We start from the raw sequence: 27,324 nt of genomic DNA on the forward strand, positions 1-27,324 counted from the left end.
CCCCAAACTCCTGGACACCGAAGGAGACCCGGGAGTGGAGCCTCCATCCTGGCCGGCTCAGGACTTGTCACCCCGCCGGCGCTGGCCTGACAGGGTCCCCGCGAGCGGGGAGGGGACGTGGCAAGTGAGTACCGGCTGCGGGGAGGGAGGAGAGAGGCGGGGTAGGCAGCGTGGGGAGGGCGCGCCAGAGGGGCAAGGCTTCGGAGCCAGGAGGGAGGGGGCCCGCAAGGGGCCCGCAGGGGTCCCGCCGAGAGTGGGCGCGGCCAACGAGGGGCTCCGTGGGGGTCGTGGGGAAAGCGCAGGAGGTGCGGGGCGGGGGTGTGGGGAGCGGGGAGCGGAGCCCGAGGTCTGGAACGGGCGGGCTGGGGGAGGGGAACGGAAGGCTCGACGGGACGGCCCTCGGGCTGTGCTGGGCGTGGAGCCGGGCCAGGCGGGATGTTGGCGAGCGCGCCTCTGGGCGGGGGGACGGGGATGCGGGGGCAGGAGGGCGGAGCGGGCTGGGGGACAGGGAGACGGGGGAGGGAGCTGAGGGAGGATCGGGCCGCGGGGCGGAAGGCACTGGGCCAGACGAGGCCGGGGGTCGGGGCCCTCGCCGTTCCCCTCCAGGCCTGAGTGACAGTAGCGCGCCGGGCCGGCGGGGCCAGCGCCAAGTGGCTGGCAGGCAGCCGTGAGGCTCCGGGGGAGCATTTCGGGTGGTTCTTGGAAAGCGCCCGGCCGAGGGCAGCGCCCCCGTCTTCTCGGCTACGTATTTGCGCCAACAAACCGATGTCCCCGCCCGTGCCCTGCACCGCCCCACACTCAGCAGTCCCGAGACCCTGCCGGGGCCCTGGCCTGAAACTGACGCCTCACTCCACTCGCCGCTTAACCAGGACCCCACAACCCCAGGGAGAACCGAGTCTTGCTCTGGTCCCAGCCCGTCTCCACAGCCCGCCCCAGAAGAAAAGAAAAGGGGAGGAGGCGCGGCGGGGTTCGCGAGGAGGCCCCCAGCTGGCGGTGACCCTGGGATTCCGGCCCACCCAGTGCTTCTGGAGGATGTTTCTGCTTCAGAGCTCGGGGTCTGGGCAGGAGTCTGGACCCATGAGTCCAGGGAAGGGCTGGACACGCGGGTCGGGAAGGGGCCGGGCGGGGCATAGGGCCAAAGCGGGCCGGTACTGGAAGAGGGGCCGGTCCGGCCAGCCCGGGGCTGGGGGTAGCGAGGCGAGGGCGGGACCCGGGGTATGGACGGCGCCGAGGCTCGTCTGTCCGTCCTCCTCGGCGGGAGACAAGAGACCCGCCCGGCCCCGCCCCAGGCAGGCACCAGGCGGCAAAGTCCGAGAATCTTTTTATAAAACACGGGGGGGGGAGCAGCTTGCGAAGAAGAACGCGGGACGCGGCTCCGGAGCGAGACGGGGCGCGGCCAGGCTACACGAAGATCTGGATGCGGTCGCGGATGGGCTGGCGGCAGATGGGGCAGGCGCTGAGCGCGGCGCCGCAGGGCGCGCACGCGCCGTGGCCGCACTGGAACACGAGGCGGATGTGGCTGTCGATGCAGATGGGGCAGGTGATGCGCTCCTCCATTTGCCGATAGCGGCTCTGCAGCTCCTCCACCAGCTGCCGCGGCGGGCCGGGCGCGGAGGCCGCGCTGGCCACCTCCGTGCCGTCTGCGGGGGGCGATCTGGGTCAGGGGCGGGGATCCTCCGGGCGCGGACGGCGGGGGGCGGAGCGTGAGCGGCGAAAGGGCCCGTGGCCGTGGGGAAACGGCGGGTGGGGCGTGAGCAGCGGGGCGGGGGCGGGGGCGGCGCCGAGGCCCGCCCCGCCCCGCCCCACCCACCTGGGCGTAGCTTCTTGCCGATGACCGCCTGGCACCTGATGCACTTCTTCATTCTGCGCGCGCACTCTGCGGGGGAAGCGCGCGGTCGGACGGCGCCGCGCCGACGCGACCCCGACGCCTCCCGCCGCCCCCCGCACTCACCCTCGCACACGGTGCGGTGCTGGCACGGCGAGAACAGCACCAGCAGCGCCAGCTCCGAGCACACCAGGCACTCGGCGGCCTCGGGCCCCGACGGCGGGGCCACGTGCAGGTTCGTCACGGTGTTGGGCGTGCTGAGCGCCAGCCTCGGGCCCGGGGCCGCGCCCCCGGGGCCGCCTGCCTGCCGCTCCCTGAAGTCGGAGGCGGAAGCTTGAAAGGGCCCGGGGCCCGGGGCCCGCCCCCCGCGACCCCCCGTCGCGGGGCTCACCGGAAGCGCTGGGCGCAGCCCTGCAGGGCCTTGAGCACGCGACCCTCGACGGCCAGGTCCAGCGGGCTCCGGCCGCGGTGGTTGGAGTAGCTCACATCGGCGCCCTCCAGCGCCAAGAAGCAGGCCATCGCCGCGCCCACCGTCAGCTCCGCGCTGCCCGGCAGGCCTGAGGCCTGTAGCTGTGCGGCAGATGGACGCTGGTGAGGGCGGGCCACGCGGCCGGGTGCTGGCAACGCCCCGGCCTGAGCCCCGCGGCAGAGGCATGGGCACTCCCTCCCTGTCGCAGGCCGCCAGAACGGGAGGTGGGCGGGAACAGCGCCCCTGCCTGGGGCCTCCCAGGAAGGGGCTGAGTTCCCAGACTACCCCCGACCCGGTCGCATCCCCACTGGGCCCCACCCCATTTCCCAGACTGATCAGGAGAGCAGAATCACAGAGACGCTGGCCACGCTGTGGTGACTGAGATCGCAGAAGATGCCCCCTGCAAACCACAGTCACCCAAGCTGCCCCACCCCCAAGAGGGCCTGGCTCCCTGGGCCCTCACCAAAGGTGGAGGCCGACGTTTGCTCAGGCTCTGCCCTGAGCTGACAGCTAGACACCACAGCCCACCTCTCCAGCACCCAGAGCCACACGTCCTCACCCTGGACAGCAGCTGTAAGGGCCCCGGGTCCCCCCCGGCCCCATCAGCTGCTAAGGGCAGCAGTTGATGACGTTGCAGTGCCACGTGCAGGGCTGTGTCCCCCTCCTCGTCCTCGGCATTGACGCTGCAGCCAGCGTCCACCAGCAGCGGCACCAGCCCCACGTGGGCCTGCTGCACGGCCAGGTGCAGTGCAGACTGGAGCTTACGGTTTCGAACATTCACATCACAGCGGCCCTGGGAGTGGGGGTGGGCACAGGCTCAGCCCAGGGACGCCTGGTGGGCCCTGACTCCCCATCCCAGGGCTGGCCTGGGCCCTGCATGTGCACCTCTCGGATGAGAATCTGGGCCACCTCCCGGTGGTTGTTGAGGGCAGCCAGGTGCAATGCTGTAAAGCCATCCTCCTTTTTGGCATCTACCAGCTGCCGTGCCCGTGCCAGAATCCTCCTGACGGCTCTGTTGGGGCAGGGAGATGTGCCTGGGGTCATGGGCATCCCCGGAGTGGCCCAGCAGGGTGGCAGGAGCCTGGCCACTGGCCACGTGCCCACCCCAAACTCACAGCGTGTGGCCCTTGAGAGACGCATGGTGCAGCAAGGTGAAGCCCTGGCTGTTGGTGGCAGTGACGTCGATGGCTGGCACCTCGGTGAGGATCTCCACAATGCCGCTGGCACCGGCACCCACTGAGATGGCACAGTGCAAGGGCGTGTCAGCATGGGCATCCTGCCAGTGGTGGAGCAATGGTCACTTGATGGGAAGGTCACTACCACTGTCTCCTTGACCCCAGGGATAGGGCCAGGGGACCCAGCACTCACAGGCAGGTTGACGTCACAGCCGTGCTCACACAGGACCCTCACCACCTCCAGGAAGCCCCTCTGCACGGCCACATGCAGTGCTGCACTCCGGGTGCCATTAAGAGCGTTGGCCCCGCACCCTGAGCTCAGGAGCACCCGGGCAGCCTCAGGCTGGTTCCTGACAGAAGAGGAAGCAGGAGGGGTGCTGTGCCCACTGGCTGGACCTGCAGGCCCAGCTCCCGCCATGCCCTGCCCGGGCCTCACCCCAGGGCTGCATAGTGCAGCGCCGTGTTGCCCTCGTCATCAGGCAGGTCCACATCCGCCCGTGCCTTCAGCAGCAGCCGCAGCAGCTCCACCTGACCTAGGTAGGCCGCCACCAGCAGGGCAGTCCTGCCCTGGTTCTTGGTGTCCACCTGCCAGGAGAACCAGCAGGTCAGTCCCCGGCCCTCTGGCCTCTCCCTGGGGCTGGCCAGGCGTGGGGAGTTGGGATGGTGTCACAGGAGCTCGCCTGCTCTGGGTGCCTCCGAAGCAGGTCCAGAGACCGGGCCATGTTGCCCAGGGCCACCTCCACGACCAGCCTCCCTGGGTGCTCTGGGTCACTTTTCTGGGCTCGAAGCTTGTCCAGTGCAACACTCAGGGAGCCTGGGGGGCAGGGGTAAGGTGAAGTGGTGGTCGGGAGCAGCCCACCTCCCACTGGCTGCCTGAGCTGGGTGCCCGCACTTTTGTTCTCCCTGGCACGCTCAGCCACGTCCAGGTTGGCATCCTCCTCAGGCCGGTAGGCCAGCAGGCAGGAGGGGCTGAAGGTCCACAGCTGGCCACCGACTGCCACACGCAGGTTCCCATCTCCGAAAACCTTCACCACTTTTCCAACGCGGCCCAGGGCCTGCGTGAGGAGAGGCTGGGGTCACAGACAGTCTCCCAGGGATGTGAGGGAAGTGGGCATGGAGGTAGGGGTGGGGGACTCACAGGGGCCATGTCATCTGTCCACTCCCCGTGCCCAGCCTGCAGCCGCTTCACTGTGTCAAGGTCGTCGATGACCCGCACCACATCGCCCACCCAGAAGGAGTTGTGCTGAGTAACAGAGCGGCTTGTGAGAAGGGCCCCCAGGCAGGTGTGGCTGCCCAGGGTTGTGGAGCAGGAGGGCCCCTATCGAGCTCCACAGCACAGGCAGGCCTGAACTCAACCCCAGCCTCTGCCAGAAAGCACAACCAGAGGGTCTGCCTGTATGAGGGCCCAAGTGACCAGGGCAGCCCCAGGTGGCCCAGCCCCAGAGCCAGGTAGGTGACAGCTGGAGAGGCAGCCGGGCAGCGGCATCCAGACCAGACAAAAGCCAGCTCTGGGGTGGTGTGAAGACCAAGGCAGGCCTGTCCTGGCATACTGAGCAGGGAGCTGCCAGCACAGCCAAGGCCAGACAGGAACGGTAGGGGATGGGACCCCAGGACCAGGGGGTGGGGCCAGAACAGAAAGGGAGCAGGTATCAGGGGCCGCTCCTTCCCCACTCCCAAACCTTTCTGAAAGGCAACACCTGTGCCCTCACCTGCACAAGACTCACCCTACAAACCACCTGACTCGAGACTCACCACGCCCTCTCCTCGAAGGCCCCCAGGTGTCCTGGACTCCAGCTCCAGAGCTGAGCACGGGCACATCCTCCCCCCCACTACCCCCATCTGTGCACGCCCACCGCCGCCTCCATCCCCCTTCCAAGCATTCCTGCCTCCCAAACAGCTCTCAGCGCGCCCACCCCGTGCTCACTGCCCTGGGCCAAGTGCCCACCCTCAGTCCTCGCTGCCCTGGGCCAAGTGCCCACCCCATCCTGACAGGCCTTCCTGCCCCCTCTCACCACACCCACAGGGAGAACTTTAGAAAGCCCAACCCTGTCATCTCCTGCCTATAATGCTGCGGGGGCTTCCTTCAGCTCTCAGGATAAATGCTAGGGCCTGGCCTGCATGCCCTAGTCTCCTAGGCTCCTGGTGCCTCGCCCTCTATGTCCCTTCATGCCTGGATCCCCTCTCTGTGGAATTAATCCCCTCTGGACCCCACCAGGCCCTTCCCTCTTCTTTCAGGGCTGGTGGAGGGCACACTCGGGGCTGAGGAGGTACACGCAGCAGGGGTGCAGAAGCGAGCAGACGGGGCTCAGCCCAGCCCCCCATGCACCTTGGTGAGAGCCCCAGGATGGAAGGTCCAGCGGGTCTCATGGCTGAACTGGACACGCACGTCCCCACAGTCCGTGATGCGGTGCACGGTGCCCGTCTGTCCGATAAACTGTGGCAGGTCATGGAGGCTGTGGCTGAGTGGAGCAGGAGGGCTAGGGGTCCAGAGGATGTGGGAGGGGAGGCACAGGGGGCTCAGCAGGTGGGGCGGCTCACCTCCGCCATCCTGGGGTTCCACCCGCCGTGGCCTTCCTGCATCTCCCTCAGGATGTCTGGGTCCAGCAGACACTTAACCTTGTCCCCGTGCTGGAAGGGCTGGCCGTCCACACTCACCCTGCGCTGCAGCTCTGCTGGCTTGCCTGGGGGTAGGCAGCAGGTCCTGCTCAGGCAGGGTCCTTCCCTCCTCCCCCCGCCCCTCCCCTCCTCGGTGACTTCACAGGCCAGCCCAGGCCCAGCGCTGCCCAAGACTCAGCCAAGGCAGGCGGGCAGCTGTGGTGTCAAGGGCCAGTCCATACCGAGCCTTGGGAGGTGCTCCTTGTAGTAGAAGCCGCCGGCCGCCTCGCCCACACACTTGAGGTCCACTTTGCCCTTGTGGCCCACGCGGTACACATTGGTGGTGCCATCGGCCCACGTCACACTGGCCACACTCCGGCCCGTCTCCACATCCCAGCCACGGATGTCCACCACTCGGCCTGGCTTCCCTTCCCCTCCTGGGGAGACAGCAGCCCCCTGGCAGGCTAAGCCAGTGCCACCAGGCCACGCCATGGCAGAAGCCAGCTCCACTTTCCCAGCCGGGCCCCCACTCACCGTCCTGTGAGCCCCACTCCCAGTCGGGGCCCCGTACCACCTTTGCCCCCTGGAAGATGCCCCTCAACGGGATCCTTGGGAGGCCCTGGCGGGGACTCAGCATTACCCTGCAAAAGAGTGAGTGGGTCTCGCGCCATGTGGGACAGTGGTGCGATGGCACAGGCCCTGTGCTCTGCCCAGCCTTGCTCCTTCCCTTTCCCCACTCCCCCACTCCTGCTCCCACTCACACCTGGCTGTGGTCTGCCGGACAGGGTCCCAGCTCCCAACCTGGGACAGCTGGCCCAGCAGGTCAGTGTCCTCCACACTCTGGGCCTGAGTCTGCTGACTGCATCCCTCCAGGGGACCTTCTCTGATGCCAGGCTGGGCAGGTCCCCCGGGCCCCCCCCACACAGCACAGCCTGTGTGTGCGGTCACTCCACATCTGCTGCCTCCCAGTGAGCCAGGTGCCCACTGTGAGGGCTGTCCCCAGAGCTCGGAGCACAGCCAGGCCCAGGGGACGGCTCAGCATGTGGGAAAGAGAGGAATAAGGAAAACAGGCTCGGCCAGAGGTGCCCAGACAGCTGACCGCCCCACCACTCTGGCCAGTGGGCAGCTGGGAGGTAAAGCATGTGCCTCCCTCCACATATGTGGGGAGTGTCAAGGAGACATCGGCGACAGCACAGGAGACGGGGGAGGTCCTCTGGGTGCCCACCCCAGCCCAGCAGGCTCCTGATCTCCTCTGACTACAGCAAAGGAGCCTCTCAGCCAGGCCAACAGCACCTCCCCAGCTGTGCCTGGGGGATGGCATGCAGCGTGCGCGGGCTGCCCACTGCCAGGCCCGGTGCTTCCACAGGGGATGCTGGAAGCATGGCCACACAGGCCACCCTCAGTGACCAGGCCATGGCTGCACTGGGGATCCACACCTGGCTCTAGGGGTGGTCCCGAGAGAGGAGACCAACCTCTGCAGACCTGCTCAGTGGACATGACTGCCTTCTGCTGGGAGTAGGGGCTGGTGTCAATGCCCAGAGCCCTCAAATGACCATGACCCTGGTCTTGGGAAGGACTTGACCTGTACCCTGGGGAGTGGTTAGCCGGAGGCAGCTCCAGTTCTCTGGGGCCAAGTCCTGGTCGGGTGTCAGAGGTGCTTGTCATGAGGCCCTGGATGTTACCAGGTAGGACCCAGTGCTGCCAGGGCCCCACTGTCCACACCCACGCCTTGCCGCCAGCAGAGGGCTGCAGGGGTGGCGCCGAACTCACGGTCGCGAGTGGGCCGTCTCGTAGCGCTCGAAGGCATGGGCCAGGTCGTGCTTGCTGTGCATGTAGCACTGCGTGCAGAGGTCGTAATCGAAGCAGACACGGCACTTCCAGCGCATGCCCCGCAGCCCGTGCTTCTTGCAGCAGTCACAGATGATGTTGGGGTGGCGGACGCCTGGGGGTGGGGCAGGGTCAGGGAGGGTGGGGCGTACCCCCCGCCCCGCCCCCGGGACGGCCGCGCACCGATTTGGGCGTTGTCGTAGAGCAGCAGGTCGTGCGCGCCCTGGTAGCCAGCGCGGTAGTTGGTGCGGGTGCCATGGTCCCACTGCACGACTACCGTGCGGTCGGGGGTTGAGGGGCTGCCGTGGCGGCCGAGCTCCACCACCGTGCCCACGCCGCCCTCGCCGCCATCCTGCTGGCCCCACTTCCAGTCCATGCCGCGCACCACACGCATGCCCACCTGCACGCCCGCCTGGGGGTCTGGCTCCATGGTGGGCGGGACAGCTCCAGGACCTGCGGGCAGAGGGCGCCCTCAGGCCACGTCAAGGAGGCCACACAGGCTCTTGGCGATTCAAGAGGGCTGCCAGGGAGAGAGGGATGGTAACAAGTCCAGGGGAGCTACGCAGGGAGGGGAGGAGAAGTGCGAATGCCCTGGGGCCAGGAGGAGCTGGTGAGCATGCACCCTAGGGACGGAATGAGGCCCACTTGGCCACTGGCCAGCAGCAGGAGAGACCCACCAAGAAGATGGAGGCAGAACCATCCTGGAGGGAGAGTGGGACCCCTCTTTGGAAAGGCCCCCCCAGCCACTATGAGATGCTAGCCTGGTGTGAGCTGGAGCAGAAGTCGGGGGTCAGTCCTGGTGAGAGGACAGTGGATTGCCAGGGAACCAGAGGGCAAGACCTGGCCAGGGGGTTTGCTCAGCAAATGCCCGTGGAGGATCTGCCCGTGCTGGAGATTGGTTCTGGGTGGTTGGCACAGTGGGCTACCAATAGATATTTGTTTAAAAACTAATGGATTTGGGTTGCAGGTGTCAATATAGCAGGCAAGACAATAAAGCTTTCCGAAGGAAACAGCCTTTGTGCAGCCAGTTGATAAGCCAAATGACACAAAGGAAGTGCCGGCCCGGTGGCACAGCGTTAAGTGCGCACGTCCGCTTCAGCGGCCCAGGGTTCGCTGGTTCAGATCCTGGGTGCGGACATGGCACAGCTTGGCACACCATAGGCATCCCACATATAAAGTAGAGGAAGATGGGCATGGATGTGAGCTCAGGGCTAGTCTTCCTCAGCAAAAAAGAGGAGGATTGGCAGCAGATGTTAGCTCAAGGCTAATCTTCCTCAAAAAAAAGTGCTGTTCATCAAGACACTGCTCCAAGATGCAAAGGCAGCAGCCCCTGAGGGAACCAATACACTCACCTCGCAAAGGTGAGAGTGTAAAAATGCCTACAGATCCACACTGATGAGGCAGCCAGCCAACAGAAGAGAGACGAAACACTGGAATGGGCCCCAACGACTCACACACACACCAGGTCTGGTCGCCAAGCCGCTGCTCACGGGTGTGACTGCACTCACAGCCCCACAGCTCAGTGGACAGTGCTGTGAGGTCACTCTGGGCCCACTGCTGGGGCCTCCTTTGGAAACTGTGGCCCAGCACTCCAGGTACGTACCAGGTGGAAGTGGCACACGTGCTCACAGCAGCGCCCTCCCCCATGTCCTTAAGGGTGAACTGGGTCATGAAATGTGGTTCATGCCCAAGGCAGCAGGAACCTCCACACTGCAGGCGGCAGCGGTTGAGTGTGAAGTTCAGGGACGGATGTTGGACAAAGGAGCCACACGCCCGCTACCTTATTCAATTTATCGGCGGTTCACAGACAGGATAAGCAAATCCAGGGCGCTGGAGGCAGGGAGACAGCGGTGGAGGTGGCCACGGGGGCCTCTGGGGCCCAGGGACGTGCTGTTTCCTAATCTGGGTGCCCGTTACATACGTGCTCACTTTGTAAACCTGTCACTTATGACCTGTGCCTCTCTGGATTATGTGGTTCTTCAATAAGGTATTTTAACGACATGAATGGATTTGAAAAACAAGAGAGAAAGTCAGCAGGACTCGAAGAGGGAGAGGGCTCAGGGACTCCTGGATGTAAGAGAGTGATCACCACTCCATTTTTGGGAGCTGTGCCTGCAGGTGGATCAGGATCTCACACAGCTTGGACCCTGTGGCTGAGGAAGAAGCTGGCCCAGAGCGAGGCTGGAAGCAGGGCTGAGTGTGAACCCGGCAGCCCAGCTCCAGAGCTCCTGGAAGGCTGGGGGAGACCCTCAGGCTGGCTGGGGAGCAGCTGAGGCAGGAAGGGTTGCTGCCAGCTCCAGTTAGGGTCCCATGGCACTCTTCAGCTACAGGACACTGAGGCCAGCCCAGGGCTTGACCAGTGACAAGGAAGGAAAGCCGCATGTCATGCTCCACCTTGGCCCTGCCCCACCTCCAGCCCGACACAGTATCCCAGGCCAGGCCAGCTCAGGAAATGCCTTGCCCCAGCTGAAGTCGCAAGTGGGCCAAGGGAAGGGGCGGCAGCAGGCTTTCCCCCAACTCCCACTCTGGCCAGCAGTAGGGGCCCCACCCCATGGGTCTACTGATGTCCACCCTCTGCCCAGCCCCACTCCAGGGCAGGGTGGGCATGGAAGGGCACAGCCCTCAGGGCTGGGCTCTTGGTCCATGCCCAGCCCAAGTATCCACACAAACGACCCCCTCAGATTCTCAGGCCAGCCTGGCCTTCTGCAAATCTTCCTCCCTCCTGGGCAGGCCCCCTCCTCCCCGTCGAGGACCTCAGTGCTGCCACAGAAACAGGCGAAAGGATAAACCCTCCCGACCCAATGGCTGATTAGGAGCCTTTCCTCAGAGAAACTCCTCACTGCTCATTCATCCAGATGGCCTCACCTCTTGGGCCACACTGTCCTCCTCTACTGTTCCCTCTCAGCTGCCCTCCCCTCTCTGGTTTCTGGACCCTGCTAAGATGGGGCACCAAGGCCTGAGGCCACAGCAGGCTCCAGCACCAAGGGCTTCTTTGTCCCTTTATAAAGCACAGCCAAGCACAGCAAGAATGCCCACATCAAGACTGACCACTTGAGGATGCCATCCCAAAATGCCTGTGACTCTCTGGTCCCAGCAAGCCCCAGACAAGGGGAGGGGTGCTGTGGGCCGCAACCCTGGCAGTCAGGTATGGCAGGCCACCCACCTGTGGTGTCAGCCTCCTGCCTGGTGCCACAGGTGTCAGACTCAGGCAAAGCAGCACAGCCCAAGTCAGCGGCCTCAAGGCCCAGGCCCCACCCCAGCAGGCGGCCTCACCAGGTCCACGCAGCCTGCCTTCCTGCCAGGAGCTCACCAGAACTGGCTGCAGCATGGGGGTCGTGCTGAGCCACCCCTCACTCCTCCCAGATGCTCCTGTTGAGCTACAGTTAGCTAGAGCAGGCCTCATTCCAAGCAACCACAGACCCAGACAAGTGTGGGCAGACAGGCCCAACGAGAGGTCTCTGCAGCCAAAAGCACACATCTGCAGAGCCCAGAACCCAGCCCCAAACCAGGAGAACGGCCTCAAGGCAGGAAAGGGCCTGAGCCCCAAAAGTCAGGGGTGTGCTTGTTCTATGGCCAGGATGGCAGGCCCTCTGTCCGTTAGCCTAGCCTCTCAGCCTGCCTGGCCAGCCGCCACACCTGCCAGCCTGCTGGCCTATGGCTCCACTGGCCACATGCTGCGGGACCGTCTCCAACTAGACACGAGGGGGGCACCCCAGCAGGAGCACAGCATGGCCTGTGCCCAGCCCGGCCCTCAGGGGAATGGGCAGAGATTGGAGAGAGCGGGGTGGGGGTGCCCAGCAGAGTCTGTGGGAAACCAGGACCAGGACTCAGCCAGTGACAGCTCCACATGGGTAGCAGGGTAGGGTCACCAGAGCATTCCAACCTGTGACAGGAGAAGCCCCAGACCAGCACCTGTTGTATTCACACCCGATATTTTTAGCACGGCCAGAGAGCTCTCCTCCAGCCCTGGCCAGCAAACTGCCACCCTCCCCAGGGCTGTCTCTCACAGGAGCCCACCAGCCCACGTGGACACAGCTGGCTAGGGCATGCTGAGCCCTAAGCCTCCTCCCACCCCTCACCTCTTGTGCCCAGACCAGCACCCACTGAGGAGGACGGTGGCAAACAGAGGAGCATCCCAATTTGACAGCACCTGTGGCCTGGGACCCCTCCTTGTCACCTCCACTCCAGCACTCCACCCCCGGGTCTTGAGGTCTGACCCTACTTCAGTACCTCTGTCCAGCATGGTGTCACCCTGGCTAGGGCCTGAGCAGGGCCCCCAGCAACGCCTCCCTGCAGCCCCCTCCCACGTCTCTGCCACAGGGACAGGGTGCCTGGCTCCCGGGCCCAGGAGTGCCTCGGCACAGCATCCCGGGGCCCTAGGGAGGTGGGCGGGTTGCTTCCCAGGCCTCTTTGTCACTTCCTTCTACCCACCTCCCTGCCTGGCCTTTGTCACTGCTGTCCCTGGGACCCAGGACACGGCCGAACGTGCTCCATGTAACACCAGGCATCAAAGCTCACTACCTCACCTCAGAAGTTCCCATCAGGGTGCATGGGGAGAAGCTGGCAAGTGGAGAGTGGCCCAGGGTCAGGAGCAGGGCGGCAGTGACGAAATCCAGAGGGGCAAGGGAGGACAGGGACCCCTGTTTCAGTGGGAGATTCACCCAGACAGTTATCTCTTTTTTTGCCTTTGCCCAAGATGCTGTACTCTGCCATCTTCCTCAGGGCTTACAGGCTGTGCCCCCGGCTGGCACCCAAACTCCCTTGGAGAATGTCACCAGGAATGTTTAAAGTGACTCTGAAGCAGTCGAGGCATGAGGACTTGGACGACAGGTGCACCTTAGCAAAATCGGAACTCACCTTAGAACACACACCAGCCTCCCGTCAGCATCCCAGACATTTAGCTGCTATTTCCTGGGTCACAAATTTGCTCAGCCACCAAGATTTCCTGTTGGAAACTAGCAGCCATTGCCGACACAGAACACAGCAAACCAAACAGGTAGACAGCCAGCAAGTCTGGGGAAAAACGGTTTTTAAAAGGCAGTTTTATGCTTTTAGCATTTACCGTCACAACCAAACAAGTGGACATCTGGCTCTGTTCTGTTGGGTAATAGTTTCTCTTTTCACAAGAAACTGCCAGCTCTTAGAGGGCAGAACTATTTGCAAAACAAACATTGGGATAGTGTAGAAATAAGGTGTTTCCCCCATTTGTGAATATTTTTTTGGAAAGACTTTAAAAAGCCATAAAGATTAAACCACATTTAGCTAGCAAGTTGGCAAACTGCCTTTATTCAGAAGAATGAAGTTGTGTGACTCTGAGGCTGCACCGACATGAGGCTGCCACTCCTCTCCTTGCACCTCCAGCTGTGCTGATGATGCTGTCAGAATCGACACCATGTGTGGCATAATCAATAGGCAAAACGTGGTGAGTCACAGGCTCCCGTTATGTGGCAGCTCTGGCTAAGACAGAAGTGGACATCCTGGGTGCCAGGGGGGTCTGGCCCATTAGGGACTGGGGTGAAGCCCTATGATCAGCAGCCCAGGAAGCCTGGCTTGGCCCAGCATAAAGATACCTGCTGGGGCAAGGCCCAAAGGAAGCACAGAGCTGTCACCACCTGAATCTTGGCAGCCCGAACGGACGCCCTCAGGCACTCTGCAGACCAGGCCCTTCAGATACTTGTTGCACCTGAGGCAACAGGCCACAGTGGAATCGTGAGAGGAGGGGACCGGCCAGGAAGGGCTGGGTTTGCAGGCTTCCACGCCCAGGCTGCCTTGTCCCCAGCCCCACTGGTGCCCACCAGGAGCCCGTCTGGCACCTTTGCTTATTTCCTCAATTGGTTCTGAACTCAGAAGTGGAGAAGCAGGATTATTTATCTCTCACACACACACACACGCTCAAAAACATGCAAAACCCTCTGACGCGGTATCACAGAATCCACAGGGCAAAAGCACCAAATCCAAACCATCGCGCCACAAGCCCGTCCAGAGCTTACCTGTCTGGCCGTCCAGTTGCCCCCCTGCCCGCCTTGAGACTGCTGGGCTGCAGCCCAGACGCCCGCAGACTTGGGGACTGGCCTCCAGCCTTGCTAAGCTTCAGCGCCAGCCCTGAGCCATCCAACCCTGTGGCGGCGGGGAGATGCGGGACGCACAGTGAGCAGCTCCGACGGGAGGCGGCGGGCGGGGTCGCCTGCCTACTCCCGGGGCTGCCGCTGTCTACACGCCCTTTCCCGGGCCCGACACCCAGAGCCGCCAGGGCCGGCCTCCCGCCCCGCAGGCTCCCGGGCTCCGGCGGGCGGCCGCCGCAGTCACTGTCCGCAGCCGCCTGGAGCGCTGCAGACGTCAGGGCCCCGCGCTGCGCCCCAGGCACGAGCGGCCGGCGCGCGGGGCAGCGGGGCCGGGCAGGGCCGGGCGGGCCAGGGCACTCCGGCGCCGCCCTCGGGTCCGCCCCACCGCCGTCATCCCACCCCCTTCCGGAGGAGGCCGCCCCGGGACCCGCCGCCACCAGACCCCTGCCCCGGCCTGGGTGCCCCCGCGACCCTCCACTTGCCCGGAAGTTTGCGTCCCGCCCGCTCGGCGCGGGGGCTCCGGGGCCTGCGGAGCGCCGAGTCTGTGAGCCGGCCGGCCCGCGGCTCCTCGGCTGCTCAGCGCGGCTCGCCTGCCAGGCAGCCAGGCAGCCCCGCGCGTCGCGCCCGCGCCCACGGGCCGAGCGGCCCGAAGCCCCCAGCAGCCGGGGCTCCTAGGGCGGCCGCGGCGCCTGCCGGGAGTTGTAGTCCGCAGCCCGACCGGGCGAAGAGCGGCGTCTGGGTCCGAACCACAACTCCCAGGAGGACCCGCGGCGGTGTGATGCAGGCGGCTGCAGGGGGCGCTGCGGGCGCGAGGGGGAGAGGGAGGGAGGGAGCTCCGCGCCCTGACAGCGCCGGGGGCGCCTCCTGCTCTGCCTCCCGGGAGGGGCTCGGGCTCGGCTCTGCGCCGCAGCGGACGGGGGCGTGTTCGCATCGGACTGCGCGTGATGCACGTCGTCAGAGGCTGCGGCGGCCTGGGCGGGCCTCTCACCACGCCGGGGCCGGGGGGGCGCCGGGCCGAGCAGCGTGCGCCGGGACGAGAGGGCACCCAGCTCGCAGGGACCAGGCTGCCGGGGCGCGGGCGGCAGACTCTGACAGCGCACGGACGCCCGGCCACGCCCCCGCTGGGGAGGGCGGGGCCCGCGCCGGAAGTGCGCGGGTGGGCGGGGCCGGAGCGCGTCGCCCCGCCCTCCCTACGTGGCGCCGCTGGGCTCAGAGCAGCGTTCCGTTGCCGTGGAGACGGGGGCCGGCGTCTGTCGGCGGCAGGATGGGCGCGCTGAGGGGAGGCGTCGTGCCGCCAACTCTTTGACTGGATTTGCTTTAAGAGATAAGTAACGCCAGCACGTGGTTTTAAGTCACGCAGAACGGAAGACGTCCAGTGAGAAGCACGGCCCCCTGCCGTTCTCCGCAGAGGCGGGGACTGCCGACCCTTCCAGCCTTTCCTCCGCCAGAGGCCTCCGTGTTTCTAAACCGCCTGCTGGGCTTTGGTGTGTTCGTTTTAGACATTGCTATAGACTTCCGATAAGGTCGATGAGAACCCGGCTCTCCACGCAACCCCCTGACTGTTGGGTCCAACCAGCTGTCGGTAGTTATTTCTGGGCCGGGACTGCGCGCTCCTGTGCGCAAAGCCGGGCCTCCGTTCCCGTGCCGTCTTTTTCCTGAGTTAATACTTACCTAGCATTTTTCTTATGTCTAGATTTTTACTAACCCAGCGCTATTTTTTTCCTCATATACTCTAATATCTTTGCCGCACGCCCATCAATAACGTTTTCCAAAGGCTCCAGCACATTACTTCTGTTGAATCCCTGGAGACGTCTCTCTCAGAGCTCTCTGCCCTGTTCCGGTCTAGACTGACTGCTTCCTAAGCTCTCATCTTGAGCTTTTCCCTGCTGTCATCCGTGGGACTCTCCTTGCCTTTCCCGTGTGTTAATTCTCTGTTTCCTGGAATCTGTGCCATCTCCGTTCTTGGTTTACTCTCTAATTTTGCTGAAGTCACTCCTTCGGTAGCTTCCTGGAAAGGTACACACGTCCAAAATGTGTTTATTCTACTCTCATCTTTGATTGATAGCTTGGCAGGGTGTAGAATTCTAGGTGGGAAATCTTTCTCCTTCAAACTTCTTGAAGTCATAGTTTTTTTGCTTTCAGCTTCCAGGACTGCTGTTGAAAAGTCCAAAGCCATTCTGATTCCTGATTATTTGCATGTGATCTGTTTGTTCCCTCTGAAAGCTTTTGGGATCTTCTCTTTATCCCTGGTGTTCTCGGCTGACACAATGATACACCTTGATGTGGGCCTCACTGCACTACGCACACAGTGGTTCTCTTCATCCTAGAGGCTCATGTCTTTCAGTTTGGGAACTTTTTAAAGAACATCCCACTTCCGTTTCCTGTGTTCTCTCTGATGGGATTCCTGTCAGTCAGATTCTCATTGAACTTGTGGGACTATTCCTGTAATTTTCTTTTCTCACCTAGTGTTTAACTCTTTTTTCTGGCAGATGTCCTTAAATTTGCCTTCCATCCCTTCTGTTGATTAGTTAAGTTCTGTGATACTGTGGTCTATAATAAGAAATATACATTTGCTCTCTGTCCCCAGTTTCTGCCACAGAGCTCCTGAAAGCCCACGAATTTCCTAAGTGAAAAGAGTCATCAAGCTCTATTTTGATATTCATAATAAGCCTCTTTGAACCACACCTAAGTTTATGTTAATAAAGTAGTTTTTGGAAAGCCGATAAAGATGGGGGCAGGTTGTGAGGGGCACCAACTGTGTAATTAGAGGGTTGGAACTCTCAGCCTCACCCCTGACCTTTGGGGAGGGGAGAGGGGCTAGAGATTGAATTCAGTTACCAATGGCCAATGATTTAATCAAGCATACCTGAGTAATGAAACCTCCATAAAAAAAAACAAAAAGGATGGGGTTTGGAGAGCTTCTGGGTTGGCAAACACGTGGAGATGTGGGGAGAGTGGTGTGCTTGGAGAGGGCTTGGAAGCTCCATGCCCCCTCCCCATACCTTACCATATGCGTCTCTTCCCTGTGGCCATTCCTGAGTTATATCCTTTTCATAATAAACTGGTAATCGACTAGTAAACCGTTTTTCTGAGTTCTGTGAGCCACTCTAGCAGATCAATAAAACCTAAGGAGGGAACTAGGAACCTCCAATTTCTAGCTGGTAGATCAGAAACACAGATGACAACATGGACTTGCAATTGCCATCTAAAGTGTGTGGGGGCGTGTCAGTTTTTTATGACTGAGCCATTAACTTGTGGGATCTAATGCTATCTCTGGGTCAATAGTGTCACAATTTAATTAAATTTGGATCTTGTCTTGTTCATGAAGTAGGAGCATCGAAAGGGTGGGAGAAGGGTTCCAGGAAAGGTGGTGACAGCGGTTTCTGGAACCACAGTGGGACATAAGTAATCTTGCTGCTATGCTTCCCAGCTGTAGCCTGAATCAACCTAAATTTTAAACAGAGGGTGAACCTCTGAGATAGAAAATCAGATAAATCTTAGAAGTCAGCCTGTGGGATCAAGGAGGACAGCCTTGGTGGCAGTGACCCTTGAACCAGCAACAATGGATGCAGCCACTCCAGTACTAACAGGATCCAGGTTGACTGGGCTGCATTGGCTCGAGCTTGGATTGACCAAAGAGAAGCTTCAGGACAACAAAGCATGTAGAACCACAACTAGGAATGGTGCCAGATGGACAGGACACGTCTCCGAGGGGATCTGGTCCAAACAATCATGGGAAGTTTCAAGGGGATTCAAACTTTCACAGAATGTGGCCACCAGAGTGGGAAATGCTTCAGCAACCCCCACGCCCCTCCAGATCAGCCATGGATGCCACCAACACCAGGCCCAGTAGACCTTGTTCCTCCTTCTGAAGGCAGCAACAGCCAGGACGGGGGGGTGGGGGGATTCGCCCCCGACAACAGCATATATTTGACCAGAACCATCTCAGCTTGGGTGGACCACCTGGTAACTCTGCAGTCGGGTCAGTGGACCGGTTTGGCTATCAGCATGGTGCTGCTTTTGGTTCACCCACCACAAGCTGGATTTCATCCTCCTTGTTGCAACCCAGGACCCCAGGACCCCCGGCACCTCCCCAGAATCAAAGAGAAAGGCCACCACCATTCAGGGATTGGCAGCGTTCAGCCATTGCACTTCCTGTGAGCAGGAGCCTCCACAAATCGATGCAGTAGAATGCACAACGCTTCCAGCTTGGATTTGAGAAGGTTTTAAAAAAATGGAACATGAAAAGTAGAAGTTGGGGAAAGAAAAAATGGAACAGCAACGTCCACAACTGTCCAAAAGGAAAAGAAGTCCACCTAAGATGCTGAAGGTGGCCCTCATTTACCTCAGAGAAGTGAATTTGATAGTGATGAGGAGGAAGACGACTCTGAAAACGTTGGGGCTGCAAGCAGTGGAAAAGCCATCAGAAGTCCACTTCAACTTCTCAAGAAGAGCAGAGTGAGCCAGAGGTGCTGAAGAGGAGAAAACAGCAAATGATGTTGCTCACAAATGCTTCCGACTAGAATTCTACGGGGTGTCACAGCTGAAGATAGTTATCACATAGCCGTAGATGCACACCAGAAAGCCACGGACCATCCTGCACCACAGCCAGCACAGTCCATCGCGCTGGCTTCCCTCCCTGGACTCAGTGGACTGGTGGTTATGGATCATGAAACAGCAAAGAGGGGAGGAGCCACAGGCTCCCCGAGTCATCTGACACTGACGAGGAGGAACTATGGCACCAAGCACAGCAAAAACAGGAAGCTTTTTGGAGAAAAGAAAAAGGAATAGCGGCTGTTACATGATAAACAGATGGGAGAAGAAAAATAAACAAAAAAGGTTACAAAAGAGATGATGAATTTGTCTCTAAAGTGCAAAATGGTTTATTACTACTAGAAGCACACGTGATGTGGGTACTGAAAAGAAGAGAACTCCAAGTGAAACTACGTCCGTTTTAGAACCAAAGAAAGAGGAGAAAGAGAAACAAGGAAGGGGTGGAGCAGGAAGTTCTGGGAGTGGGCCCCGTCCAAGAGCAGAACCAGGACCAGGAGCTCTGTCTCCACTCTCCATACGGCTCTGGCTCAGGAGGGGTCACACTTCCCCATCCTCATCTCCTAAAAGGAAAGACGCAGTAGAGGAGATCTCCAGCAATTAAAACTGGGCCCAGTAGGAGTAGAAGTTACTCTCACAGACTTAAAAATAGAGAGCAGTGGGGCTACAGGAAAGATGAGCGCCAGGAGGAGACCGAATAGAAACAGCGTTGAAAGAGAAATAGAAGAAATCGCAGTCCTTCTGAGAGAGACTAGAGCAGAAGTCACTCAAGAGATAGGCGGACCATTCATCCAGGCGCAGTAGGAGAGGGGAAGGATAAAGTTGACGGCCACTGTGGAAATCTCAGTGGGAGCCGTGGAGCACAGAGATCAACAGCCTCCCCCGGAACGCTGAGGAGTGACCTGGCAAGAGTGCCGTGATGTTTGAGAAATCCCACAGTTTCAAGGGCTGTCTCACTATAGAGGCTGTGTAGGTGAAAGCATAATCTTTTTTTTTTTTTTTTAACAACTTTGATTGTCATTTTATTGTATGTACAATAGGGCCAGTATGAATTGGTCTATGATGGTTACAAATCTCACCTTTTCTTTGTCCATTCCTCATTCTTTTTTTTTTTTTTAAAGATTTTTTATTTTTTTATTTTTTCCTTTTTCTCCCCAAAGCCCCCCGGTACATAGTTATGTATTCTTCGTTGTGGGTTCTTCTAGTTGTGGCATGTGGGACGCTGCCTCAGCGTGGTCTGATGAGCAGTGCCATGTCCGCGCCCAGGATTCGAACTAACGAAGCACTGGGCCGCCTGCAGCAGAGTGCGCGAACTTAAGCACTCGGCCATGGGGCCAGCCCCCATCTTTTTTTTTTTTAATCTGTAAATAGGAGTACTTTTTCCAAATGCTGCTCTACGTTACTTAATAGGATTTCTTTGTATTACTTTTTCTTCAAAAATGCTGCATAAAAAGACTATAAACATGTCATTGTCTTTCAGCTGTAATGTTCTTAAAATTATTCTGGGGCCAGCCCCCATGGCCTAGTGCTTAAGTTTGGTGTGCTCCACTTCAGCAGCCAGGGTCCAGATCCCCAGGTGTGGACCTACACCACATGTCTGTTAGTGGCCATGCTGTGGTGGCGGCTCACATACGAAAAAAAAAGAGGAAGATTGGTAGCAGTGGATGTTAGCTTAGGGTGAATCTTCCTCAGCAAAAACAAAACAAAATTATTCTAGAATGTACTATAATGTTATTAAAGCTCTATAGTTCATTTTTGTTTAAAAAAAATTTTGAGCTAAATTGTTGGACACCAGTCAGTGTCCACCGAGAGAGTTGGAGAATTGCTTGGTGGTGTTGGAAAACACACATCAGAAACGCTCACATATTTTGGGGCCGTTGTGGTGGCACAGCGATTAAGTGTGCACGTTCTGCTTCATCGGCCCCAGGTTTGCCAGTTCAGATCCTGGGTGCGGACATGGCATGGCTTGGCAGGCCATGCTGTGGCAGGTGTCCCACATATAAAGTAGACAAAGACAGGCACAGATGTTAGCTCAGAGCCAGTCTTCCTCAGCAAAAAGAGGAAGATTGGCGGCAGATGTTAGCTCAGGGCTAATCTTCCTCAAAAAAAAGAGAAACTCTCAAGTATTTTTTTTTCTCCCCAAAGCCCCCGTACACAGTTGTATATCTTAGTTTTAAGTCCTTCTATGTGGGATGCTGCCACAGCATGGCTTGATGAGCCATGTGTAGGTCCACACCCAGGATCTGAACTGGCAAACCCTGGGCTGCCGAAGCAGAGTGCACCAACTTAACCACTAAGCCACCAGGCCAGTCCCTGTTTTATCTTTCTGAGTTCATGTTTATTTTTTTCTGATTCCTTTTCATAGATAACGTTCTTTCATAAGTGCAGTTTTTTCTTATTTTCGTTCCATTATACAGTTTTTAAAGCCTTTTTTCCACTTCCTGCATTGACTCCCTCACGCAGGTTCCTTTTCTCTGCTTGCTTTGGTGTGTCCGCTCCCTGCTGAAAGCTTTCCCGAAATGTCTGCTGAGCCTTCTTTCTGTTCAAATTTAAGAGTCAGATGCTGCAGGAGACAGGATCAAGCTCAGCTGAGAGTGTCAGAAAACCTCCAAGTAAAAGTGGCTTAGAGGCTGGCCCGGTGGCATAGTGGTTAAGTTCATGAGCTCTGCTTTGGCAGCCTGGGGTTCGTGGGTTTGGGTCCGGGGCCTGGACCTACACACGGCTCATCAAGCTGCACTGTGGCTGCATCCCACATACAAAATAGAGGAAGATCGGCACAGATGTTAGCTCAGCAACAATCTTCCTCACGAAAAAACAAACAAAAAAACAAAGTGGCTTAGACAAGACAGAAGATGGTTCCTCTCTTTAGTAGAGGTGGTCCAGGGCTCGTGTTATGGGACCCTAGTCCTCAGGGACCCCGTCTTGTTCTCTGCTGCTCCACCTTCCTCAACAGGGGGCTCGCGTCTCATGGGCCAAGATGGCTGCCCAAGCTTGTGTGCCCACCAGCGGGAAGAAGAGCAAGGAGGGTGAACTCCACCAGCTGACATCCGGTTGGCCAGAACTTGGCACACCCAGCTACAAGGAACGCTGGCTCTGTAGCTTTTACGAGAGACGTACCCAGGTCTGCTAGTGGTGGTGTTACTAAGAAATAAGGGAAGAAGGTATATCGGGAACAACTGGCAGGGGCCGCCCTTAAGAGCTGGGTGGAAGCTGTGCATTCCTGACTGGGCGGGGCGCCCATGCCCTAGACCCCTCCAGAGTGGTCCTGGGCAAGCTGGTGAAGCCTCCACTGCCTGTAGCTGAGTATCTTTCCTGTTTCTTCTGGGACCGTTCCAGCTCTCCCACAGGGTGCAAGCCTGGCAGGCTTCCGTCTGAAAGCAGAACCGGAAAAGGAGCTTCGGTATTCCACCCCACGGGTGCAGATTTCCAGTTACACTCCTTCTTTTCGGTCTTTTCCCTCTGCGATTCTCTCAAGTTAAACCCTCAGCAGCAGCAGCAGCAGCATCTTTTCAGTGCTGTGCATTGGGCACTGTCCTAACTGCTTTGCATGTGTCTCCACCTGTGACCCCTGCTCAGCCTAGTGAGCCAGTGGTGTTGCAGGTAAGGACACTGAGAAACGGGGAGGTTGAGTGACTTGCAAGGGTCATGCTACCAGGTAGCAGGGCTGGGAAGGAACCCAGCAGTCCAGGTCCAGAGCCCGGGGGCTTGACCATTTTACCCCAGGTGAGAGGTAGGTCAGACTTTCAGCCAGACCTCTCTCCAGGCCTGAGCCTCACCCGCATTTCCTGGAAGCTTGTGTCTGTGGGACCTGAGCTTTCCTGGCACCTGGGGTGCAGGTGGGCTCAGCTCTCCACTGCGTGCCCCTCAGGCAGGCTCACTTCTTATCCAGGCACCCCTCCAGCTGTGCCAACAAGTTCACTCCTTCCTCTGCCCAGCCAGCTGTCCACCATCCCTGCTGTCCATTTTCGAAGGTTCCCTGGGACGTCTCAACCTCTGTTCTCTTTCCTGTTCTCTTTGTCCCTTTGGGCAGTCCTTTCCCAATCCACTTTGGTTCCCGGGGGCTTGGGGAAAGAGAGGAAGCTCACACATTGCAACGTGGATTTCCCAGGCTGCGGGAGTCTGGTGCAGGGTCCCCCTGGGACGGCTCACCGGCCGCACCTGGACTGACAACTGAGGCTGGGCGGGGAAAGCCCTGTGCACCGGCGAAGTTCACGCACCCAGGGCGGGAGGCACCGGTCAGCCACACGCAGGCCATACTCCCAGACCTCACCTGGATGAGAGCACTGCCATCTGCTCTGTGAAAAACAATGATGGGAAATCTCGTTTATAATGGAGTCAGGAGGCCAGAGGGGAGCTCCCAGCAGTGCGGCTCCAGGCCAGTTACAGGAAAGACAGTGAATTACAGAACCAACAGAAGCGTCATCAGGAAAGAATGTCGGTTACAGGAAGAAATGTATGTTGCATCCCAAACAGAAATCAACAACCCCACCAACTCAGCCAATGAGAAACCATCACCGCCCTGAACTTTTCCTTTTTTCAATGGACTTTTGTTCAAAACAACCCTCCCAGTTTCCTCCTTTTTCCCTATAAAGTAACGATCTGCTCCCTTGTTGGCTGGATTTGCCTGTGGTTGGCCATAGCATGCACGTCCTGAATTGAAATTCTTTGGCTATTCCTGAATAAACTTGTTTTGCTGGTAAAATAACTAGCTGTTTTAGTTATTTATTCCTTTTGAGGAAGATTAGACCGGAGTGAACATCCGCCACCAACCCTCCTCTTTTTCTTAAGGAAGATTGGCTCGGAGCTAATATCTGTGCCCATCTTCCTCTATGTTATATGTGGGACGCCTGCCACAGCATAGCTTAAGAAGCGGTGCCATGTCCACACCCGGGATCCAAACCAGCAAACCCCAGGCCACCAAAGTGGCATGCAAACTTAACCACTACGCCACTGGGCTTGGCCTAGCTGTTTTATTTATTTATTTATTCATTTATTTACTTATTTTGAGGAAGATTAGCCTTGACCTAGCTACTGCCAATCCTCCTCTTTTTGCTGAGGAAGACTGGCCCTGAGCTAACATCCGTGCCCATCTTCCTCTACTTTATATGTGGGACGCCTGCCACAGCATGGCTTTTGCCAAGCAGTGCCACGTCCGCACCCGGGATCCAACCCAGCAAACCCCAGGGCCACTGAGAATCAGAACGTGCGAACTTAACTGCTGCACCACCAAGCCGGCCCCTAGCTGTTTTATTTTTAAGATTGACAGTTCCAAACCTTGTGGGGTTCTCTGGCCGACCCCCACTGCTCTTTCTCCTGGATTCTCTCAGGGGCCCCCACCCCTCTCTTTGCCGCAACATGGCCCCAGAGAAATCCGCTTCCCCCAGCCGCAGTACCTTTGAGGTTTGCTCCCAGCCTACAGTGATCAACCTTTAGAGAGCCAACCAGGGACACAGCCCTGCCGATTTTTAATACAATATACAATACATAAAATAGCATATGTAATAAGCACCACATATAATAAGCAATTACATGCTATAGCATAACATGTGTTGTTACTTTAACATAAAACTATGAAAAAGAGGAGATTTTTGAAATAACATATTCTTCCGTATTATCTACTTTTCCATTACATAAATGCTATTATTTAAACAAAATAACTATACGACTAGTTAACATGGCAATTAGTAATAATTAATAGAAGGACTAATTAAACAATACTGAGGCCAGCCCCATGGCTGAGTAGTCAAGTTCTTGTGCTCCACTTCTGTGGCCCAGTGTTTCGCTGGTTCGGATTCTGGGCGCAAACATGGCACCACTCATCAGGCCATGCTGAGGCAGTGTCCCACATGCCACAACTAGAAGGAGCCACAACTAAAAATCTACAACTATGTACTGGGGGGCTTTGGGGAGAAGAAGAAGGAAAAGAAGAAGAAGAAGGTTGGCACAGATGTTAGCTCAGGGCCAATCTTCCTCAAATAAATAAAAACAAAAACCCCACAGAACCACAGGTCGCTCGATGCTGAAATTAGTGATGAGGACATACGATGAGAGACAGGGTATCTGCATAGTCTCTAAGTATCTCCTGTAAGATTTATTAATTACTAAGAGAAAAGCTGACTTTACAGTGGCGAAACCCAGCAGACCCCGCCTTATCATCACCAGCAACAAGACATATGGATGCTGCATCATCCCTGTTATCAGGCGCTGAGGACAGGCGACTTCTTGCCAAAAACTTATGACCTGGGCCTACTCAGGAGAAAACATCAGACACTTCCAAGTGAAGGAGCGTCCAACAAAATAACTGACCGGTACCCTCAAAGTGTCAAGGTCATGGAAACAGACACACACTGAGGATCTAGCGCTGACTGGAGGAGAGGAAGGAGCCATAGTGATGAAACGCAGTGTGGGTCCCAGAGCGAAGGACATGGTGGGAAAGCTGGCAGAACTGAATACCTTCCATAGGGAACAGTATTGCATCAAAGTTAGGGCCCAGTTTTGAGAATCGTACTATGGTTATATTGTTACCAATCAGACAACCTGAGTGAAGGGTATATGGGAACTCTCTGTACTAATTGTCCAACTTTTCTGAAATTCTAAATTATTTGAAAATAAAAAGTTACACACACACAATGAGACATAACTACACATCCACTAGTATTAAAACAGACAGAAAATACGAGTGTTGGCCAGGATGTGGAGCAACTGGAAGTTCCATACATTGCCGGTAGAAATACAAAATGGTACAGCCACTTGGGAAAATAATCTGGCAGATTGTTACAATGTTAATCATACATTCACCCTAGGCCCATAAATTCCACTGCACCCAAGTATTTACCTAAGATAATTGAAAACATAGCCACGCAAAGACTTGCATGCTTGCAGCAGCTTATTCATAATTGATAATCCCTCCCAAATGTCCAGCAACAGGGGAACATAGAAACAAATTACGAAACGGAACACTACATGGCAATAAAAGGGAATGAACTGCTGAAACGTGCAACCACAAGGAAGGATCTCAGAATCATCACGCTGAGCCCAGTGAAAGAAGCCACAGAGGAGAACAGGCCGCGTGATTCCATTTACACGAAGCTCCAGAGCAAGCAAGACCACAGTGCTGGAGGCAGAGCTGCTGCGGGAAGGATGGAGCAAGAATGGGCTCAAGAGGGCTCTGTGGGAGACGGCAGTGTTTGTGTCTGGGTCGAGGTGTGGCTGCACAGATGTCCACATTTGTCAAAAGTCATCAAACTGTACTCTGAAAACGGATGCATTTTACTTTAAAGAAATTACATCTCAGTAAACTTTAATTAAAAAAAAAAGATAAAGTTCATGCATACAAAAAGCAAGAATATTTCTGAAGAATGAAAGTAGTGAAGGGTTACCAGCCCTACCAGAGGGCAAAGCATATTCAGACCCGAATAATCAAGACGGTGTGGAACAGCGAGAGCATGGAACAGAGGAGAGCCCAGAAACGCCGACAGAATGCACGTGGGACGTGGGCAGCTCATAAATCGCTGGGGATGAGGGGACCATTTATTTATTTATTTTTTTCCTCCCCAAAGCCCGAGTACACAGTTGTATATTCTAGTTGTAAGTCCTTCTATTCTTCTCTGTGAGCCGCTGCCACAGCATGGCTACTGACAGACGAGTGCTGCAGTTCCACACCCGGGAGCCAAACCTGGGCCGCTTTAACCACTAGGCCATCAGGACTGACTTAGGGGGACCATCTAATAAATGGGGCAGAATCTGGACTTTGTGCCTTACAGAACCAATCCTGAGTTGGTCAAAATTAGACATAGAATAAATAAAACCATGAAAGCACCAGGGGAGAATCCATGTTTAACCTCAGGACTTGGAAGGCTTTTCTAAACATGACCCCAAATCCAGAAGTGATAAATAAAGGGTGCTACATTTTTCGACGTAAAAATAAAGCATTTTCGCCTGGTGGAACCATTACAAGCAAAGCCAAAAGACCAAACCCTGGGAGAACTATTGGCAACTAATTACTACATTACGTGTTATATCATAATCAGCACGTTATAGGCAAAAGGCTGAGGCAGCCCAAAGTGGTAAGGAGAGAAAATGGGCCAAGGACAGAAAAAGAAAAGTTTTTTAAAAAGTGAAAGTCCACGCATTTTTTTTAAAGGCACGAACACCCAGGAAATTTCTGAAAGCAGAGAAGAATGAAGGGGAACCGGCCCCAGCCCCCAGGGAGGCTCTGCCCCCAATCCCGTTCCCCCCCCTCCAGGTGCTGCCCCCACTCCCGCCCCAGCCATGTTCGGGTCTCGGAAGACGGAAAGCAGAACCTGTTGTCTCAGGCGCTGCCACCAATGTCCGCGAGCATCTCCATGCATAGCATTAAGGGAAAAGGCCGGAGGGGGCAGCATTTAGTCTGCAATGACTGCACACGCGGGGAGATGGGCCACGCGTCCTGATCCGCTGATGCAGCTGGCTGTCGCGGCTGTCGGCCGGGAGGGAGAGCTCCTGAACACATTTTGTAATGTCCTATCTATTGATATCGAGCTTGAAGTGAGTTCACTCACCGGTTGTGCAGCATGCCAATCTCTGACACTACGGGTAGTGGAAGAAAGTAGGAATTTTATTATTGCACAGCACTGAGCAAGGAGAGAGGGCAGCTAACGCTGAAATCCCAAACTCCCCAAAAAGCTAAAAGGAAGGGTTTTTACTTGGGGTTTTAGGTAGCGGAGGGGGAGCATATGGTCTTGCTGGTTGGAGCTTTCCTACCAGCCTGTCTTTGGCCTTGAGACACTTGCAGAGAGGAGGGAGCCTGTGACCTTGCTGGTCAGCAGCTTTCCCACCAGC

General features: G+C 57.5%; 1 protein-coding gene, 1 long non-coding RNA gene and 1 pseudogene across 15 annotated transcripts; 1 reads left to right on the forward strand and 2 right to left on the reverse strand.

The window, feature by feature from the left end:
- Positions 1 to 1,308: 1,308 nt before the first annotated feature.
- On the reverse strand, positions 1,309 to 12,888 carry MIB2 (MIB E3 ubiquitin protein ligase 2). 14 transcript variants are annotated; one of them, XM_070611157.1, is made up of 19 exons: positions 12,749 to 12,888; positions 8,075 to 8,344; positions 7,835 to 8,006; positions 6,599 to 6,705; positions 6,307 to 6,501; positions 6,008 to 6,150; positions 5,796 to 5,891; positions 4,608 to 4,712; positions 4,362 to 4,524; positions 4,150 to 4,283; positions 3,906 to 4,054; positions 3,663 to 3,819; positions 3,410 to 3,570; positions 3,180 to 3,306; positions 2,854 to 3,087; positions 2,217 to 2,395; positions 1,952 to 2,139; positions 1,811 to 1,876; positions 1,309 to 1,640 (listed from the first exon to the last, which is right to left on the reverse strand). In XM_070611157.1, exons 2-19 carry the CDS (start codon positions 8,319 to 8,321, stop codon positions 1,402 to 1,404), a joined length of 2,862 nt encoding a protein of 953 aa, XP_070467258.1. In that variant the 5' UTR covers positions 8,322 to 8,344; positions 12,749 to 12,888; the 3' UTR covers positions 1,309 to 1,401. The 14 variants fall into 14 exon arrangements, with proteins under 14 accessions (XP_070467258.1, XP_070467257.1, XP_070467254.1 ...); XM_070611156.1 differs by having other exon boundaries at positions 5,796 to 5,903; XM_070611153.1 differs by adding an exon at positions 12,418 to 12,531 and having other exon boundaries at positions 4,150 to 4,524; positions 5,796 to 5,903; positions 12,749 to 12,885.
- Positions 12,889 to 13,148: 260 nt separating this feature from the next.
- LOC139082010 (uncharacterized) lies at positions 13,149 to 14,594 on the reverse strand. Its single transcript, XR_011537623.1, has 3 exons — positions 14,436 to 14,594; positions 13,882 to 14,008; positions 13,149 to 13,266 (listed from the first exon to the last, which is right to left on the reverse strand). It is a non-coding gene; the product is annotated as an uncharacterized lncRNA (long non-coding RNA).
- Positions 14,595 to 14,897: 303 nt separating this feature from the next.
- LOC103565089 (arginine/serine-rich protein PNISR pseudogene) lies at positions 14,898 to 18,254 on the forward strand (annotated as a pseudogene).
- Positions 18,255 to 27,324: the final 9,070 nt, after the last annotated feature.

This window comes from Equus przewalskii, chromosome 2 (genome assembly GCF_037783145.1).
Source record: "Equus przewalskii isolate Varuska chromosome 2, EquPr2, whole genome shotgun sequence".
NCBI classification, from domain to species: Eukaryota; Metazoa; Chordata; class Mammalia; order Perissodactyla; family Equidae; genus Equus; species Equus przewalskii.